This window comes from Tiliqua scincoides, chromosome 2, assembly GCF_035046505.1.
Source record: "Tiliqua scincoides isolate rTilSci1 chromosome 2, rTilSci1.hap2, whole genome shotgun sequence".
Taxonomy (NCBI): domain Eukaryota; kingdom Metazoa; phylum Chordata; class Lepidosauria; order Squamata; family Scincidae; genus Tiliqua; species Tiliqua scincoides.
This window is the reverse complement of record NC_089822.1, coordinates 67,377,030-67,394,802: the sequence shown is the minus strand read 5'-3', so window position 1 is coordinate 67,394,802 and position 17,773 is coordinate 67,377,030. Positions and strand designations below refer to the sequence as shown.

General features: G+C 42.1%; 1 protein-coding gene across 1 annotated transcript in view; it reads left to right on the top strand.

Annotated features, from left to right (window-relative positions):
• Nucleotides 1–259: 259 nt before the first annotated feature.
• The window catches only part of CEP78 (centrosomal protein 78), a 31,123-nt gene continuing 13,609 nt past the window's right edge, over nt 260–17,773 (top strand). Inside the window, exons 1-8 of the mRNA XM_066615958.1 lie at nt 260–306; nt 2,687–2,969; nt 4,271–4,446; nt 4,536–4,608; nt 7,612–7,715; nt 9,040–9,214; nt 11,041–11,154; nt 13,049–13,113. Coding sequence (XP_066472055.1) covers nt 2,717–2,969; nt 4,271–4,446; nt 4,536–4,608; nt 7,612–7,715; nt 9,040–9,214; nt 11,041–11,154; nt 13,049–13,113 — 960 coding nt within the window. The 5' untranslated portion in view covers nt 260–306; nt 2,687–2,716. The remainder of the gene's footprint in view (nt 307–2,686; nt 2,970–4,270; nt 4,447–4,535; nt 4,609–7,611; nt 7,716–9,039; nt 9,215–11,040; nt 11,155–13,048; nt 13,114–17,773) is intronic.

Sequence of the window (17,773 nt, the reverse complement as noted above, 5' to 3'; positions counted from 1 at the left end):
CGGGGCGGGCAGCGTGAACCGAAGGTGGGTGGGGGGGAGCGGCTTTCCTACCGAACTCTCAGTGCTTTGTGTTGTCTGGAAGCATCTGGGTTCAACTGTGTGGTCATACTGCTGAAGGGTGCGGGGTGGGGGGAGAAGAGAGAAGGGGGCGTGCCGTTAAAAGCAACCGCTACCTGAGAGGCAGCCAATCAGAAAGCCTGTTTCCTGGGTCACATGGTGGAAGTGGTTCGCGTGCCTGTTGAGTGGCGGTTGGGGAACCAAGGGAACGGTTTACGCGCCAGGGAGAGGAGGGGGCGGAGTCAACAGGTGAGGTGTTTGGCTAAGGGGGGTGAGAAAGAACGTTGAAGGCGGAGGATTCCACTGTTGCGAGGGGCTTGTCACGTGACTCCCCCCACCAAGTCCTTCGTGGGTATGCTGTACTTTGGAGAGCTCAGTGAGAGGTGGGGATTGGGCAGGGTGACCAGGGACAGAGTGCCTATATCCTTGTCCATTGGCAGTGTTTCTCAAACTGTGGGTCGGGACCCCTTAGGTGGGTCGCGAGCCAATTTCAGGTGGGTCCCCATTCACTTCAATCTTTTATATTGTATTAGACTTGATGCTACCATGGCATGTGACTGCATTTGGTGAAATGTTACACATCTGTACATTGAACAAGCTACTTTTAACAATGATAGTCAATGGGACTTACTCCTGGGTAAGTGTGGGTAGGATTGCAGCCTAGGATGGTTAAAATGTTCCTGCTTGATGATGTCGCTTCCGGTCATGACATTGCTTCTGGTGGGTCCTGAGAGATTCTCATTCTAAAAAGTGGGTCCTGGTGCTAAAGGAGTGAGAACCCCTGGTCTGGAGGGAAGTTTGCAGGTGTGGCTTTTTCAGCCTCTCCAGGTTGAGTTGCCCCTGCCAAGGCTCCCTCTTCTGTACAGTGGTCAAAGGTAGAGACACTCTGTCCCCCTTTGGGCCTGGTCACCCTGGGGTTGGGTGGTTGACGCTTTTCCCCAACAGCAGGCTCTCATTCTGGGAAATTTTTGATTCTTGGGAAATTCTTCTGGGAAATTTTTGATTCTGATTTTTGGAGAGCTGGTTCTTGGTGCTGTTCTTACATTCTCTTGATTTGACTGATTGAGAAGAGTTGTGTGTGCTTGATATAAGTAGGGTGACCAGATACAAAGTGGGGGGACCTTTAACCATTGTACAGAAGAGGGAATTTGGGCAGGAGCAGCTTTTTCAACCCCTCCATGTTGAGCTGCACCTGTTGTATAGTTATGTGCTAAAATCTTGTTAAAAGTCAGGTTACACATGGCTCAGTGGTGAGCCACTATGGGGAGGGGGGCTTAGATAGCAATGAATTAAGGTGGCAGTGGTGGATCTTTGCCCTGCTATTTTTGTTGCCTTCTTTCTCATACGGCTCTTGGATGTAGCATCAGAACAGATCTTTTCTGTGTGTAGTTTGTGTTTATTTTTAAACATTCCCACCCCCTAAGATGCCCTCAAGGCCACTCACTTTGGTTTAGGACAGTGGTTTTCAAACCTTTTAGCACCAGGATCCACTTTTTACAATGACAAACTGTTGGGACCCACCGGAAGTAATGTCATTAACTGGCTGAAAGTGACTCCATCAATTTAGGCTTCAAATTTAAGCCACAATCATCCAAAGGTACACAGTGTGCTCATGCTGTTATTTTTTATAGGTTGGAGTTCAAACATTCCAACTCGGAAGTCGAAGCAGAACGCAAATTTGGATCTGCCTCCAACCATACAGCTCTCCCCCCTTTCTAGCATCCCATCTTCTCACCTCTTCAGAGCAGAGCACCATCGCTTTCTCCCACTGGGAGCCTGCCTTGCCTAGCAGCTCTGTATTTTCAATAGTGACTAAGCCAGCTGCTTCACAACTCACCTAGTGGATCCTAACCCACAGTTTGTGAAACACTGGTTTAGATACAGTTCCTTCCTTCTCTCCACTTAGGTAGTTAGTGGATCCCTGTAAGGTGGGGATCATTAGCTTTTAAAGACCTAGTAGACAATGGTGGTTGCTGGCCTTTCTTCCTACAAGAGGAATTCTTACTCTATTTGTAAGCAAAGGGCTACAAAACTCTTTCATCAGTTTATAAAGGGTGTTAATACATCAGGTAATAAATCTGTGATTTAAAAAAACAACAAAACTACTGTAACCAGTTTATATCCTATTCCCAATGCTACACATATAAAGTCTTTTTTAGAAATTGAACCATGAGATTTTTAAAAATTAAAATAGGATTGAAATATAAGCATTGTATATACAGCTAAGTATAGCTCCTATAAATCATCTCCTATAATCCCTGTCCGGTTCCCCCTCACTGAAGGGAGAAGTGATCCAGGAGATGCTGTATTTATTTGAATGTGAGATTCTACCTAGCCTTGTGAGATTAATCCCATTTTGAATCTCCCAAAGTCAGGAAAGATCGTAAATGCAAACATGGCTAATTTCAGCATTGAAGTAGCTAGAGGTTTTCTGATGTGGTTTTTCACTTCATCTGCAGGAAAGGGACCACATAATCCCAGAGCTTGCTTTCCATCTGTTCCCAGTTACATTATCTGAGGAAACAGTATCTGAACAGAGCCACAGTTCCAGTAAATTCATTATATTTCAAATATTGTAAGTATCTGTTAAAATAAAATGACATTCTTTTTTTGTTTTATCTCCTCTTAGATTGGATCTGAGCTTGGTTTGTGACGAGAAATGATTGATTCAGTCAAAATAAGGAGACAGTGCAGCTTGGATTTTTACTCCCATTATGAGCACCTGTGTGCTGTTCAAGGCTGTATTCCTATAACATCCGTGAAAGCTAAGAAACCTTATGGTACTCTTGATTTAAATGCTGATCGCATTAAAACTCCTGATTGGGCACCTCTTCTGAATGCTATCAGACATACCAAGACATTGACTTCTATCGCCATCAGGAGTTTTCACCATCAGAGCCCTGGAGATTCAGGTATTGACTGATTAAGTTGCTAATCATGCGGCTCCTACCTCTCCCAAAGTGCGTAAGTACTTATCACTGCTGTGTAGAACTAGTGCAGAGGTGATCAAGCTTTGACCCTGGGAGCTTCTGTAGATGAACATTAAAACTTTCTGAAGATGTTTGAAGTAACTAAATCAAAGCAGTGTCATTTTTGTATACGTTAGAAGAAAGTGAAGAGACTTAATATAAGAATATATTTTTTAAATTTTTGTCTGATTTGCTCGTGTTTTCTCCTTTAACTGTATTGTTTTTATTTTCAGCTTTTCAGTTATTATTCAGTTAGTATCTCTCTCTCTTTAGTTCCTTTTCTCTGCTAAGGAAGAGGAAGTGCTATGCATTCTGCATACATTCTGGTGATGAATTTGTTTGGAATGCCTTTGTCCACATTGCTTTTGGTTAAATTTTTGTTTATTTTGAAACATAAACTACCTTTCCTTCCCAGAGGGCAGCCCAAAGCAATGTACATAGAATTAAAACATTTTTAAAAATCAATAAAGCATAAACAAATTTACAGCAGCAAAAAACTACATCATAAAATAAACAAAGCAACCTCAATAGAGAAAAAAAGAAAAGGTTGTGTCCCAAGATTATGTTCATGGAAGAAGCCCTGTTTTCCAAGGTAGGCAGAGGTGTGATTTTCTCCAGTGTTCTCTTCCCTTGGCAGCCCACTGCATACCTAAAAATGTTGTTCTTGAATGCTCAAGAGCAGGTACTCAAGAGCAGACATAGAGATCTGCAGAGGAAAGGGGGGTTTGGCAAAAATCCCCTCCCTTTTCTTTGTGCAAACAAGGATTCTTCTATGTTCAAAATAAGACTAAGTTACAGTCTAAACTTGGTACCAATAGCCAACAAAAATCATCCATCAGAGGCTAGAAAAAAAAACACATTTTTGTAGTGTGCTGCTTGGGGACAGCAGAGAGTTCCATAGGATCAGTGCCACAATTGACAAGGGCTAGCTTTTAGTGGATCAGTTATGTGCTTTGGGCACCTGGCCTTTGTTGATGACCTGAAAACAAAGGCAGTTGCATTTAACTGTAAAGATAAGTTACAGTCCAATCCTATCCACACTTTCCGGAGAGTAAACCCCATTGACTCTAATGGGACTTACTTCTAAGTAGACATGCATAGAATTGGGCTGTAAGTGTGATAGTCAGCAAGTTTAAACATGCTGTGTGAATAGTTCTTGGCAATGTGAAAAATGTTCGATCTATTTATATGCAATTCATATATTAATACTTAAGGTGGAATAATTTTCTATCTTGGGTTGATAGGTGTTGAAAGACCAGGAACACATCTGAGAAGAAGAATTCCAGCTATTCGATCCAAAGACTTGACAGGTCAACTGTGTAAAGCTGTTAAAGGTTGTCTGACAGTATCAAATGCCCTGACAAATTTGGAACTACAGGGACTGCTTCTGAGGGAAAGAGACTTAATGTTATTAACAAAAGTAAGGCTGCTTGTAACAAAAGTGAATTTTGAGGAAAATGTTGCTATTCTGCACTTGCCCTAAAATTGTTAATAATCTTTGTTTTGAAGGGGTTGGCTAATGCATCATCTTTACAGAGCCTGTCTTTAGCACACTCACAAGTTGGGGATGGAGGTTTGGAAAGTAAGTTCTGAATTTTTTTTAAAGAAAAATAGATAAATGCATGGAGGAAATGTAACTTTTAAAATGTACATGTTCTTCTTGCTATAATTTGTGCAGCATAGTTGAATGTTGGAATAAAAATACTTTAGCATAACACTTTCTTTTTATTCTTGATCTGCTTCCTTTGTCAGATCACCTTCTACATCTGAAAATGGCATTCTTTTAACATCAGCTGATTAATGCATGTGTGGCATCGATTTTAACTTAATATTTGACATTTGAGATTGTCTATAGTGGTAATTCGTTGTTTTCAGGGTAACAGCTTAGGTTGCTGCTTCAGGTGCATTGAGGAATATATCTGAGACATGGTATATATTTAAGATCTCTATGTTTGTGACTGCGGCTCCTGCACTGTTTTTTGTGCTGATGGTTGGTCTTTTGCAACAAGAGGATCTGGCACTATGGTTGCCTCTGTGTTTGCTTGCTTGAATGTTCCTAATGCAGAGTTACTGATCAGGCACTTGTTTTGTTCCAGAAAGTCATAATAATTTCCAGAAGAGGAATATTTTTCTATGTACATACATTTCAACAAAACAGATCAAAAAGTGATTTATGTAGCTAACCAGATGAAACTAGAGTGCAAAGAAAGATGCAGTAAAGAATGTATATAGTCTGTGTTGGACCAACACATGGCAGTCCTGGGTGGTGATGGATAGTTTGGCTCCATAGTTGACTTGCAGTGCAATCCAAACCTGCGCTAGTACAGCCAGGCTGCATGACCTACACTGTATTCTATGCAAGTTAGGAATAGGCTGGATATTTTCCGCCTTACCCTGTGTAACACCCCAGCCCTGCCCTATGGGGCCACTTGAATCCATGCAAGCTATTTAGCTGGTGAAATCCAAAATGCATGTGTAGGACTTGAGCCCTGGGAGCGGGGGTTAGGACAGGGTTAGTCAAACCCTGGCCCGAGGGCCTGATCCGGGGTTCAGCAGAACCCTTCTGCGCAGTGAGTGGACCTTTTGCTTCTACTCCCATGTGGCTCATTGTCCTGGAAGATCTGGACACCAGTATTTTCCAGGCAGTTATGTCTGCCTGGACAGCCTGTCCCACAGCCTTCTGGGATGTTGGGCAATTTCAAACACAGCGGTCGTGACTTTGGACGATGCTGGGTTAGGATATGACGTGTGAGTGGGATTTATAGAGGGTGGAATCCTCCCCCATTCTGCCCTCCCTCTGCTCAGAAATGCCCCCTCCCACTACTCTCTTCCACCCCCCTGCATTGCCAAGCATAAACTCACCTTCTTTGGCTGGCACAGGAACTGGATCTTGCACCAGCAGGCCAGTGCATGTTGTTGTGCTGGCACAGCTGGCTCACAGGTGGTCTGCACCAGCACAATGTTATGTAAGGACTGGGCTGTTGTCTTTTGGAAATATTATTATTATTATTATTAACTATTTATATACTGCTTTTCAACTAAAAGTTCACAAAGTGGTTTACAGAGAAAAATCAAATAACTAAATGGCTCCCTGTCCCAAAAGGGCTCACAATCTAAAAAGATGCAAAAGCATACCAGCAGACAGCCACCAGAACAGACACTGCTGGGGTGAGATGGGCCAGTTACTCTCCCCCTGCTAAAAAAAGGAGCACCCATTTGAAAAAGTGCCTCTTAATCAATTAGCAGGGGTGCTAGTGAATAGCTAGAGAATATTGGCTTTTCTGCTTCTCTCATAGCCCTAGAACCTTGGGTAATCCACCTAAACTGACTGGCAGGAGCTACAAGATGGATAAAAGACAGCATTTTGTCATAGGTTGCATATTTTTTTATTTATAAAATTTTATAATTTTATGGAGTTAGCTGCCCCAGGATGTGGTGCTGACCACTTTCCTAGATCACTTTAAAGGGGAAACAAGTTTTGTCCTCTGTGGATTTGTCTATCCATGGTTGCTGACCATGTTGGTTATATGCTGCCTCCTGTTGCAGAGTCACTATATAGCTGACTACTAGTTGCTGGGAAGCAGCAGTATCTTTTGTTCTGGTCCTACAAGGTGTTTCTTGTGGTTACTGTCACCTGTATTGCAAAATTTGCCCTTTCCAGAGTGACCCAAATTCTGTAAAACTCTTAGTCTGAGCATTGCTAGACCTAATGAGTACTCTGTCATGTTGGGAAAGCACTGTACGCTTGGAGCCTTGGCTGTAACCTGGTTTTTTAAAAACTTGCTTCCTTTTAGAATTTTCCCACATACTTGTTTGAACAGAGGTTCTAGTAGTGTTTTGGTCTTGGTATGTTTAACTCTGTGGTTCCCAAACTTTGTAGAGGCCCTAGAGGCTGATGCCTGATTTATAAATGCCAGGGGGTGTGGCTATAATGGTCATTGGGCAGCAGTGCTTCCCCCCAGTAGCAGCTTGTTTAACCATTGATGTTCATAGCCCAATCTGCTCTGTCAGTTTTATAACCCAACAAAAATTTGGTTATGACCCATTGGTTGGTCCAGGACCCACAGTTTGGGAAACTGCTGGTTAGCTAGTTGTATCTTGGGGCTGATTTTGTTCTCTGTTCCTTGTTGTTGTCTAGTAACGAAAATAAGAACTTTTGTTCTAAAACCATATGATTTAGTGCATCGTGCATACAATTGGATGGGAACACAATTCTTCAGTGGATTTTAGAGAACATACCACTGATAGGAAATGCTGTTGTTGAACATCTTTGTATTTCATTGTTTAGTTCAAGGAGAGAAAATAGCATGCTGCATACAAGACCTGTGACTTTACTGATATTGCATGATGTCATGTTTGCTAGCTTAGACCTGCATGAAGTGAAATAGCTTAGGCTATGTGCATCAAGGGCGAACTGAAACACACATACAATAGTGCCTGTGTTTCAATTATCACATGATGAAGAGTGAATAAATAAAGGTGAAATTAAATGAAGTGCATTTATTGTTTTGTTTACAATGTCTTTTAATTATTAAATAGCAGCTTTGCTTATTTAAATGTTAAAATTTAGTCTGTTGGTTTTCAGTAATCTGTCAAAGTGTGAAGAATTCAGCTTGCATCAAATCTGTAGACTTTACAGGATGCAGTTTGACCTGGCGGGGGACAGAACACTTGGCCAGTATCTTAAAGGTAACATCTGTTTTAGTGGAATGGATTCTGAATTGAATTCTACTTTGAGTTACTCCCATTTCTGTTGTCTTTTGGAACAGAATGCTAGCAATATCTGTTTGCTAAATAAAGAGCCTTGATGCAGTTTGAGTCTATGTGTCCGCTTATCTGTAATATGCCTCTTTTCCCTGCAAGATTTAGTACTTTTTGAAGGTTTTAAATGGAAAGTAGCTTTAAATTATGGCAGCTATACAGAATTGTTTTGATGTGCTGAACTTACATTTCTGTAGCATGATTTTTGGCATGTTTACTCAGAAGTAAATCCCATTTGAGGGATTTGTTCTCTAGTTAGGGCAGCGGTTTTCAAACTCTCAGGGAGAGTTTGAGCAGCTGTAAGTTCTTGCGGGGGCGGGGGGAGGCAGCGGCGTGATCCTGGGGATCGCGACACTGCCTTCTCCCTGCCTCCAGGCTGCCCCTGTCCCTTAAGGTGAAAGTGGCCAGGGCCCACAGGCTGGGGCGTCGTGACACCCCAGTTTGAAAAGCCCTGAGTTAGGGTTTTGAGAATTGCAGACTTAGGGCGCAATCTAATCAACTTTCCAGTGCTGACATAGATGTGCCAACGTGGCGTGCACAGCATCCTGCAGTGGGGAGGCAGTCAAGAGGGTAATGGAATGTTTGTTACCTTACCTTGGGGCTGTATTGCGGCTAGGTCAGTGCTGGAAAGTTGGTTAGGATTGTGCCCTTAGTTATCTGCAACCCAAATCTTTAAGCATGTCATATTTTTGGTTGTGATCAAATATTCATGTCCCTAAGCACATCACTCACTGATATATTAATGTAATCATTTTTTTAAAGGTTATGTTGTGAATGGTTGCCTGAAGTTCATAACTAGGCAGCCATTCAGAATCCTTTATGGCAGGTCCTGATGAATTTTCTCAAGCTGCTGCTCATTCCAAAGTCAAGAACAAATTTGAAATTAACTCATTCTACTGTAAGTTAAATAATGATATTTAAATACCATTACTTTAAGTCCTCAGCATATGTAATGGTTCCATTCTGGAGGTCTAGACGGAAGTCAGAATGTATGTATGTATGTGGTGTTGTGAAAACACCACAAAAGAGATACTGTGTGAAAGTGTCAACATGGACACTTGTAACTTGGGAAGCCAATGGAGGCTCAACTATTTAATTCGATTTTTATTCCACCTTTCTCCTTGAAGGGTATCCAGAGCAGCCCACAAATTAAAAATGAATAAACAATAAAGTGATTGTTCAGTTTTTATTTGCTCTACCAGGCCTTCTCAATAACTGTTCTTATTCATATTGGTGATTCTGTCTTTCAAAGCACCAGGCGGTGATAAGACATGGTGAAGCTTGGGCCGAGAGTCTGCGTTACAGGAAACCTGATTTGGATTGCATGGCTGGCTTGAGGCGCATCACTCTCAATTGCAACACTCTTATAGGTGACCGAGGTGCTGCTGTGTTAGCAGAATACCTTGGAGAAGACCTATGGCTAAAAGGTGTGTATGTACTGTGATGGCTATGAGTAGTACACCTGTCTAGGAGATAGCACATTTTTACTGTAGTTGCCTGGAATAAACATCTTCATATTTCACAGGGCTCAGAGGTGAGGAATGCCATGGTTTCTTCTGTCTGTCCCCTGTAATTTCAATATAGTTCAATAAATGTTTTAGCATCATTCTGTTTTTGTTTTTTTATTAAAATACTTCTTGTTCTTATTGTTAGTCCCCAAAGGAGATCTCAAGGCATCTTACAAAAAAATCACTTAAAGTAACTTACAGTCAGTAAAACAGAAAAAAGACAGCCTTAACTGAAAGACAGCATACAAAATTCATAAAGCCACAAAAGGGAGAATGAAACTGATCCAAAATCACTGAGAAATAAAAAGGTGTTAATGTTGTGCCATCAGGAAGGGGCAAATAGGTCTCTTGAGGGCAGTAGTTTCAGTATGTGAATCTTGCATCTTAAAAGGCCCTTTCCCTCTTTCTGTTCCAACCAGGCTTTGATGGCAATGGGACACAGAGCAGGCTCTCATCTGATGACTGAAGCAGATGGGCACAGTCCTTTGGGAAACTGGTCTGACAAATAACCTGGTCCCAAACTGTTCAGGGCTTTAAGGTGATAACTAGCATTTGTGAACTGTTATTAGAAATATTGCAGAAATACTAGTTAATTAGTTAGTTAGTATTAGACAATATTGGAGTTATATGTTCCAAAATAGGCTGAAACCAGATCCTGGTTGCCCTGTTTTATACCACCTAAAGTTTCCAAATCCTTTTTGCAGGCTGTTCTCAAAATGCACTATGATAACTCAGTCTGGATAAGATCAAGGCATTTGTAGCCGTAGGTCTTTTCCAGAAAACGAAGCAGTTAGTGCACCAACTGAAGCTATACATACACACTCCACAACCGCTACCTACATCTGAGACAAATCACTATTTGTCATGGTCTGCATTTAAGCTTTCAGATTTGGAAAGTCTCTGTATTTTAAAAAAAATTGACCTTGGCTTTTGTCCCCCTCTCCCACCTTACTGCTTTTTGCCCTTTGCTTCATTTCTGTGGGTTTTATCAACATAGGACTAGGAATCAACAAGGAATCTAGGGAAGGCCTGAATCAACAGCATGAGGTCTGTTTGCCTTCTCTCTTTCATTGCAAGTAACAGCTTGCCCCTTGGAATAGCCTTGAATAGTCTCAAAGAAGCACTTTGTTCTGACACAATGGCAAGGTGTTGCTATATATGAACAGTCATATGCAAAGTAGTATGTATGCACTTGATAAATGCAATAAGAATGAAACTAACCATGTGAATAACAAATTGTTTTAATGAGGAGAATATGCCCTTATTACATGGATATTAGGTTTCCAAATTTATTTTCAGATGGCCCTTTATGGGCACGGGATAATGAAATCCTACATTTGCTTCTAGCTTCTACTGACATATTGGTCATAAACCAAGTGGTTAAACTTTTGCATGATATTCTAATTGGATGTAGAACCATATTTCCCAGTCACCCTATTGATTCTTTTTCTTAGGCAGAAAGTCTGTATTTTGCTTTGTCTGTCTGTTTTGTTTGTCTGTCTGCCAATGCCTAATAAAGGTTTTTGAAAATTTGGACGAGAATATGTATAGATAACACAGATTTGGAGCTTTTAAAACGCTACTAATTATCTCAAGGGTTTTAATCATTACAGGTGTAGATAGAGCTGGCAGCAGAATGTATTCTCTGTAATTCAGATGACTTCTTGAAACATTATATTATGCCTATATTTAAATACTTAATAGATCATGCCACTTAGTAATGTTAATCCTCTTTACTATTTTAGCACTTGACTTGCAGCAATGTGGAATTACCAGTGAGGGAGCAAAATCACTCTTGGAAGCATTTAAGACTAATACAACACTAGTCATTCTTGACATCAGAAAGAATCCATTAGTAGGTATGTGTACTTTTGTTTCTCCAACCTGAAGAAGAGAGAGATTTCTAATGTATGTTTTGACCAAGTAATAGAATCCTCTGTTGGTGTTGGAAAATTTAGGGCAGGCTTTATAGGTTAATTTGCCTTTTCGGGGATACTAGCAGCTTTTGGTGCCTTTAGTAAAATGGCTGTTTTACATATACTTTGGCTAAGGAAGTATTGCAGAATTATAGCTCTAAAACACCTAGACTCTAGCTAGGGGTCTTTTGTGGTCTATATTTACAAATGAGCAAGGGCTGAAAAGTCTTTTTTTCAGCCTGTCCTCCTCTTACTGCAGGGGTTCTCAGACTTCTAGGGAGTACAACTCCTGAGTTAAGTCTTGGGGGAGAGGTGCAGAGAGGGTGATCACAAAAGTGGAAGTGGTTTCCAATAGCTTATTTTCATTACTCTGAGACTGAGGGAGCCCTGTGGAGGGCTACGTGGGGCTCCCTCCACCCCCCTGGACCTTGCAGCAGTGAGTAAAAAGCTCCCCCTGTGAGAAAAAGTTCGCCTTCACCCCCCCCATTAGCAACACGATCCTAGGGGATCCTCAGACCTACTGACTCTCTTCAACAAGTCGGAGATGGATGCTCTTTAATTTCCTTTTTCCATATTGAATAGTAACTGGGCAATATTTGATTTTTTTGTAAGAATCTCTGCTGTGGCTCCTGCATACCAGTGAGGAGGCAGGAAAAAGAGTGAATGGAAGATGTCAGGGAATGGGTTTCAGGCAATGTAGCTCCTGCATGCTCTGAGGCAGGGGTGCTCAATAGGTGGATCGCGATCTACCAGTAGATCGCGAGGCAAAATGAGTAGATCGAGGAGCCCTGTCTCTCCAAACTGTTAATATGTTAGTTTTGTCTAGTGACTAGACGAAACTGACATATTTAGCTGAAAACTAAACTGAAACTGACACTTTAGCTGCTCTTCAGGCATGCAGCAACAAAACTGACGAAACTGACTAGACTCCAGCAGGGGCTCCATACATTAAAGGGGGTGTCTGTCAGACGCTTCCTTCCCCCCTGGTAGATCTCCGGGCCTTGCTGGGTTTCAAAGTAGCTCTCGAGCCAAAAAAGTGTGAGCACCCCTGCTCTGAGGTATAGCTGTATAAGGGGAAAGTTTGAGTCTTTTCTGCTTGTATATATGAAGAAAGTGGCTCAAAGTACATTTCAAATTTTGGGAGGAAGCACAGGGCCAGAAAAGTCCTTGAGATGAGTGGCTCTTCTGGAGATGAGATGATAATCCTCTGGAGATCTTACTGAGTTTCAGCTACCAGTTGCCAATCCCTAACATTGGCAGTATTTACTCCAAACTAAAACAACAAACAGTCTAAAACCGCAATCAGTCTGACAGCACAATGAACTTGGGATGCTTTGTGGTTTTGCCTTCAGGTAGGAAGGACCAACTCCTGTAATTGATGAATTTGTAGTAGCTGTCTGAAACTGCTGTGTGGGTTTGGTTCTTGTTTGTGACTGTATCAGGTTTAACACAATGTTTATTTGTCTCTCTTAGTATAAGGCTGTGTAACAGTGGGAGGAGAGGGGGAACCAGGCGCAATTTGCATTGTTTGTGTTGCACTTAAGTGTAGCAAGCATTTGGTCATGGAAGCAGCAAATACCCCTTGCTAGCATAAAAAGACAGCTGCTCTTTAACCCAGGGATGTGGGAGAGCCATTTGTTTTGACCTTGTGGCCTGGTTCTGAGCTAGATGCAGGACCAAACCCTGGAGACTGCATGCATGATTGAGTCTGTCTTTCTGACTTAAGAAGCTTCCTATGAATGTTGGAAATGAGAGGGAAAGAGTGGGCAAATATGTGGGCGCAGGACTAGATTGTTATTAAATACTGGCATTATACCAATTTTAATTTTTTTTGTAGATCATACTTTAATGAAGATTATAATTGAAAAAGTTCTCATGAATGCAAATGGAGTGAAGCCAGAGGTATATTTTAAGCACAGCTTTTGAGTGTTTATTAATGTAGCAAATTAATCAGTAAATAGTACATAATTTAATACCAGCCTTTTTCACTTATTTGATCTGATCAAAAGTTCTGATAAGTATGTTTTGCACAATGGCATTCTTCTGAGAGGACATTGTAGTAATAAAACAGGTTATTTTTTGAAAAAAAAATATTTATGGGCTGCTTGTTCAAGACTCAAAGCAGCTTACGAAAATCAAATACAGATAAAACCACATAGCAGTCAATTTAAACCATCCAGTAAAATAACTACTAAGCACACTAGAACAATCAATAAAATAAGCTTGCACCCATGTAAAAGATCGTTAAGGAACACCACTTCTTCACCTAAATTCTACAGCTGTAAAGACCTCACCTCAGCCATTACTGTCCTGCTGTGATGCCATAAAGCCGGAGTGTCCAAACTTTTTGGCAAGATGGCCACATCATCTCTCTGACACTGTGTCAGGGGCTGGGGAAAAAAAGAATTAATTTACATTTAAAATTTGAATAAATTTACATAAGTTTACATAAATTAATATACTTGAGGTGGAACTTATATGAATGAATGAAGGTCTTGCAATAGCTCAAGGCCTATAAAAGGCCTGACACAAGACAAGGCTGGCCTTTTCTTTGCTGCCAATACTGCATCACAGATGTGAATCAGCAAGCAATGGAGGGAGCCCTCATCCCACAGCTAACATGAGAGGTCAAACAGTCGCCAAACAGTCATCCTTATGCTGAGAGCAGTTGCGTCAGGCCAGTGCGGGCTCCAGCAAATTTCCAGAGGGCCAGAGGCTCATTGGAGACTGGGGTGTCCCTGAGGGCCACATTGGGAGTCCTCAAGGGCCGCAAGTGGCCCCAGGGCCGGGGTTTGGGCACCCCTGCCATAAAGAAATGTAGATTAGGGCTGATTTCTTTGCAGATGGGCCAATGTTGGCAGTGACTCCCTGAGATATGTTGTGTTGGGTCATAGTTAAAAATAAGTACTCTGAATTTCAGTGGTAGGCACATAGTCATTGTAGTAGATTAATATAGACCAGGGGTGCCCAAACCCCAGCCCTGGGGCCGCTTGTGGCCCTCGAGGTCTCTCAATGTAGCCCTCAGGGAGCCCCAGTCTCCAATGAGCCTCTGGCCCTCCGGAGATTTGTTGGAGCCCACACTGGCCCGATGCAACTGCTCTTAGCGTGAGGGCAACTGTTTGATCTCTCGTATGAGCTGTGGGTTGAGGGCTCCCTTCACTGCCTGTTTCATGTCTGTGATGCAGCAGCAGCAGCAGCAAAGGAAAGGCCAGCCTTGCTTTGTACAAGGGCCTTGGGCTATTGCAAGACTTTCATTCAATCATATAAGTTCATCTTTAATATAGTCATTTATGTAAATCTATGTAACTTATTCAAATTTTAAATGCAAATTAATTCTTTTTCCCCCTGGCCCCTGACACAGTGTCAGAGAGATGATGTGGCCCTCCTGCCAAAAACTTTGAACACCCCGATATAGACTGAGCAAAGGACACTTAAAAATTCTGCACTGCCTCCTCCTGCTCAGTCTGGTAATTGGAGAACTGAGGGGATGTGGTGCTGACAGTGGAGGTCTAGCAAACAGTTATATTTGATCTGTTCCAAAAACAAAATTCAGGGGCGAATGCTATGGCTAGAGACTATAGACCAGTCCTCATGGCCAGATTGAAATTCTTGGTCACTATGGCAACCATTTTTGTGGGCCGCTGGTTATGTCAGTGTTGCCTTGATTGGAAAATGGTAGGAATTGGTCAGAATAATCTTTGTTTCTCTCATAGTATGTTCTGTGGTTCAAATGTGTTCTATTTTAGAGATGCATGATTTGTCAGATTTTTATCCACTAAAGTATATGGAGAAGGTTGTTGTGACTGTGCTTTGGGATAGTCAGAGCATTGTGTGATCCCAGTTTGTGAAAAAGGAATCCTGATAACTGAAAGCTAAAAATTTTGAGACAACATTCCTGGCAATTGTTGAGATTTACAAGATTTCTATCCTTATTCTCTCCTTGTGAACAAAGTGGTATCGGAGGTAGCTTACAAATATTTAGTTAAAAAATCCAAAATATAAAGAACAGTTAACAGTAAATGCTATAAAAGCAGCAGGTAACATAAGAGTGGCATACTCATTTAAGTGACTATGGCTGCAATCCTAACCACACTTTCCTGAGAGTAAGCCCCATTGAACAAAATAGGACTTGCTTCTGAGTAGACCTGGTTAGGATTGTGCCCTATGACATATAAGTGGTATTCAGCAGCATTTTTTTTTCTTTTTAAAAGACCAGGAACAAAAAAAAGCAAAATACAGTCAAAAGAGCAAAGTATGTCCGAGCCACAAATTTACTGTATGCATGTTTTGATAATCTGTAAGAAGACAGACACAAAGGATGATGTTCTCAATTTCAAGAGGAGGGAATTTCATAATTGTGGCTCTGACAACCAGTGCTAAGACTGTCTCTGTGCCATCAGTCTAGCTTTGGGCAGCAGTCAGTACAATCCTAACTTGCCCTGGAACAGGCAGGCGGCTTGTTTGCGCTATATCCAGCGTGAGCTCTGGCCTGGCCTGAGGCCTTCCCTTACCCTGGGAAGAGCTGCAGCAGCTGTAATGGGTCTACTTGGACCTGTGCCACCTAAAAAGGGTGGATCCAAGCAGAACTGGGTGCAGATCCAAGCAGAACTGATCAGCCTGGAGCTGCTCCGCGCTGCCCAGGAACAGTGTCAGAATCTGGTATAACTGCCAGGTTCTGGCCCCACCCCTTGCTATCCCAACCTCCCCACACCCTGAAATGCCTCCTCCCTGCCCTCTCCACACACACACACCCCAGACCCCCATGCCAGCTGTGCTTGGCCTGTATGGACTCGCCTTCCGCCATGGAAGCAGGATCTGACCTCTGCAGGCTGGTGCACCTACGTGCGCTGGTGCAGCTGACTTCTAAGGAGAAGCAAATGTGCTTTACAAGGGACTTGTTCTAGCTTTGGGAACAGTGAGGATTGCTCCCAGTGGCACCCAAAATAGGGCCTTTCCATCTGATGTCAAGGAGTGGATCATCTCATATGAGAAGAGGCAGTACTTCAGATACCCTGACCCTGAACCATAAAGGGTTTTATAGGTCAAAACCAGTTCTTAAATTGTGCCTGGATTCAAACCAGTAGCCAATGCAGCTGTTAGAAGCAAAGGTCTGACTGAGTCAGAATGTTGAGTTCCCATGACCACAAGGGCCATTACAATCCTGCACATATTCAGACACTCTTCAAAGGTAGCCCCACATAAAGTGCAATGCAGTAATCGAGTCAGCGTTGCCAGTGAATAGACTGCTGGTCAGTCTGCTTGACTCTGAACAGCAATGCAATATGACCTTTTTTTGGTTAAACTAAATAGCAATTGATACTACTGTCCAGTGGCTCTGCTCATTCCCAGCAGGAAGTTCCTAATTGGTTGGGATGGATGATGTCTGTCATAATTTAAGAACTTTCTATGGAGTCCTACTAGTTGTCTCTCTTTTTTCATGTTCAAGCACTTGTTTGTCACTGCTCTAAGACTTTGTAAACGTGCAGATTGGCTGTAAGTTGCCACAAATTGGCTGTAAGTGGCTACTGTGGTGGCAGTGAAGAAGGCTAATTGCATGCTTGGGACCATTAGAAAAGGTATTGAGAATACCCCTGCTAATTGGGTAAGAGGCACTTTTTCAAGTGGGTGCTCCTTTTTTTTTTTTAGCAGGGGGAGAGTAACTAGCCCACCTCACTCCAGCAGTGTCTGTTCTAGTGGCTGTCTGCTGGTATTCATTTGCATCTTTTTAGATTGTGAGCCCTTTTGGGACAGGGAGCCATTTAGTTATTTGATTTTTCTCTGTAAACCGCTTTGTGAACTTTTAGTTGAAAAGCAGTATATAAATACTGTTAATAATAATAATAATAAGGCGGCTAATATAATGCTTTTGTACAAATCAATGGTAATGTCACACCTGGAGTATTGTGTCCATTTCTGGTTGCCACATCTCAAAAAGGATATAGTGGAAATGGGAAAGATGCAGAAAGAGAGCAACTAAAATGATTACTGGGTTGGGGCACTTCCCTTATGAGGAAGGCTACAGCGTTTGGGGCTCTTCAGTATAGAAAAGAGGCGCATGAGGGGGCAGACATGATTGAGATGGATGGATAGAGTGGCTAGAGAGACGCTCTTTTCGCTCTCACATAACACCAGAACCAGGGAACATCCACTAAAATTGAGTGTTGGGAGGGTTAGGACAGACAAAAGAAAATATTTCTTTACTCAGCATGTAATTAGTCTGTGTAACACCTTGCCACAGGAAGTAGTGATGGTATCTTGCTGAGATGCCTTGAAGAGGGGATTGGGCAGACTTCTGGAGGAAAAGTTCATCACAAATTATGTCATGGTAGGTATGTGCAAGCTCCTGGTTTTAGAGGTAGGCTACCTTAGATTGCCAAATGCAGAGGAGGGCACCAGGACACAGGTTGTGTCTTGTTGTCTTGTGTGCTCCCTGAAGCATTTGGTGGACAAGTCTCGTGAGATACAGGAAGCTGGACTAGATGGGCTTTTGGCCTGATCCAGCAGGACTCTTCTTATTTTCTTATGTTCTTAAATGAGCAGTGGAATCTGTAAGTTGCTGTCT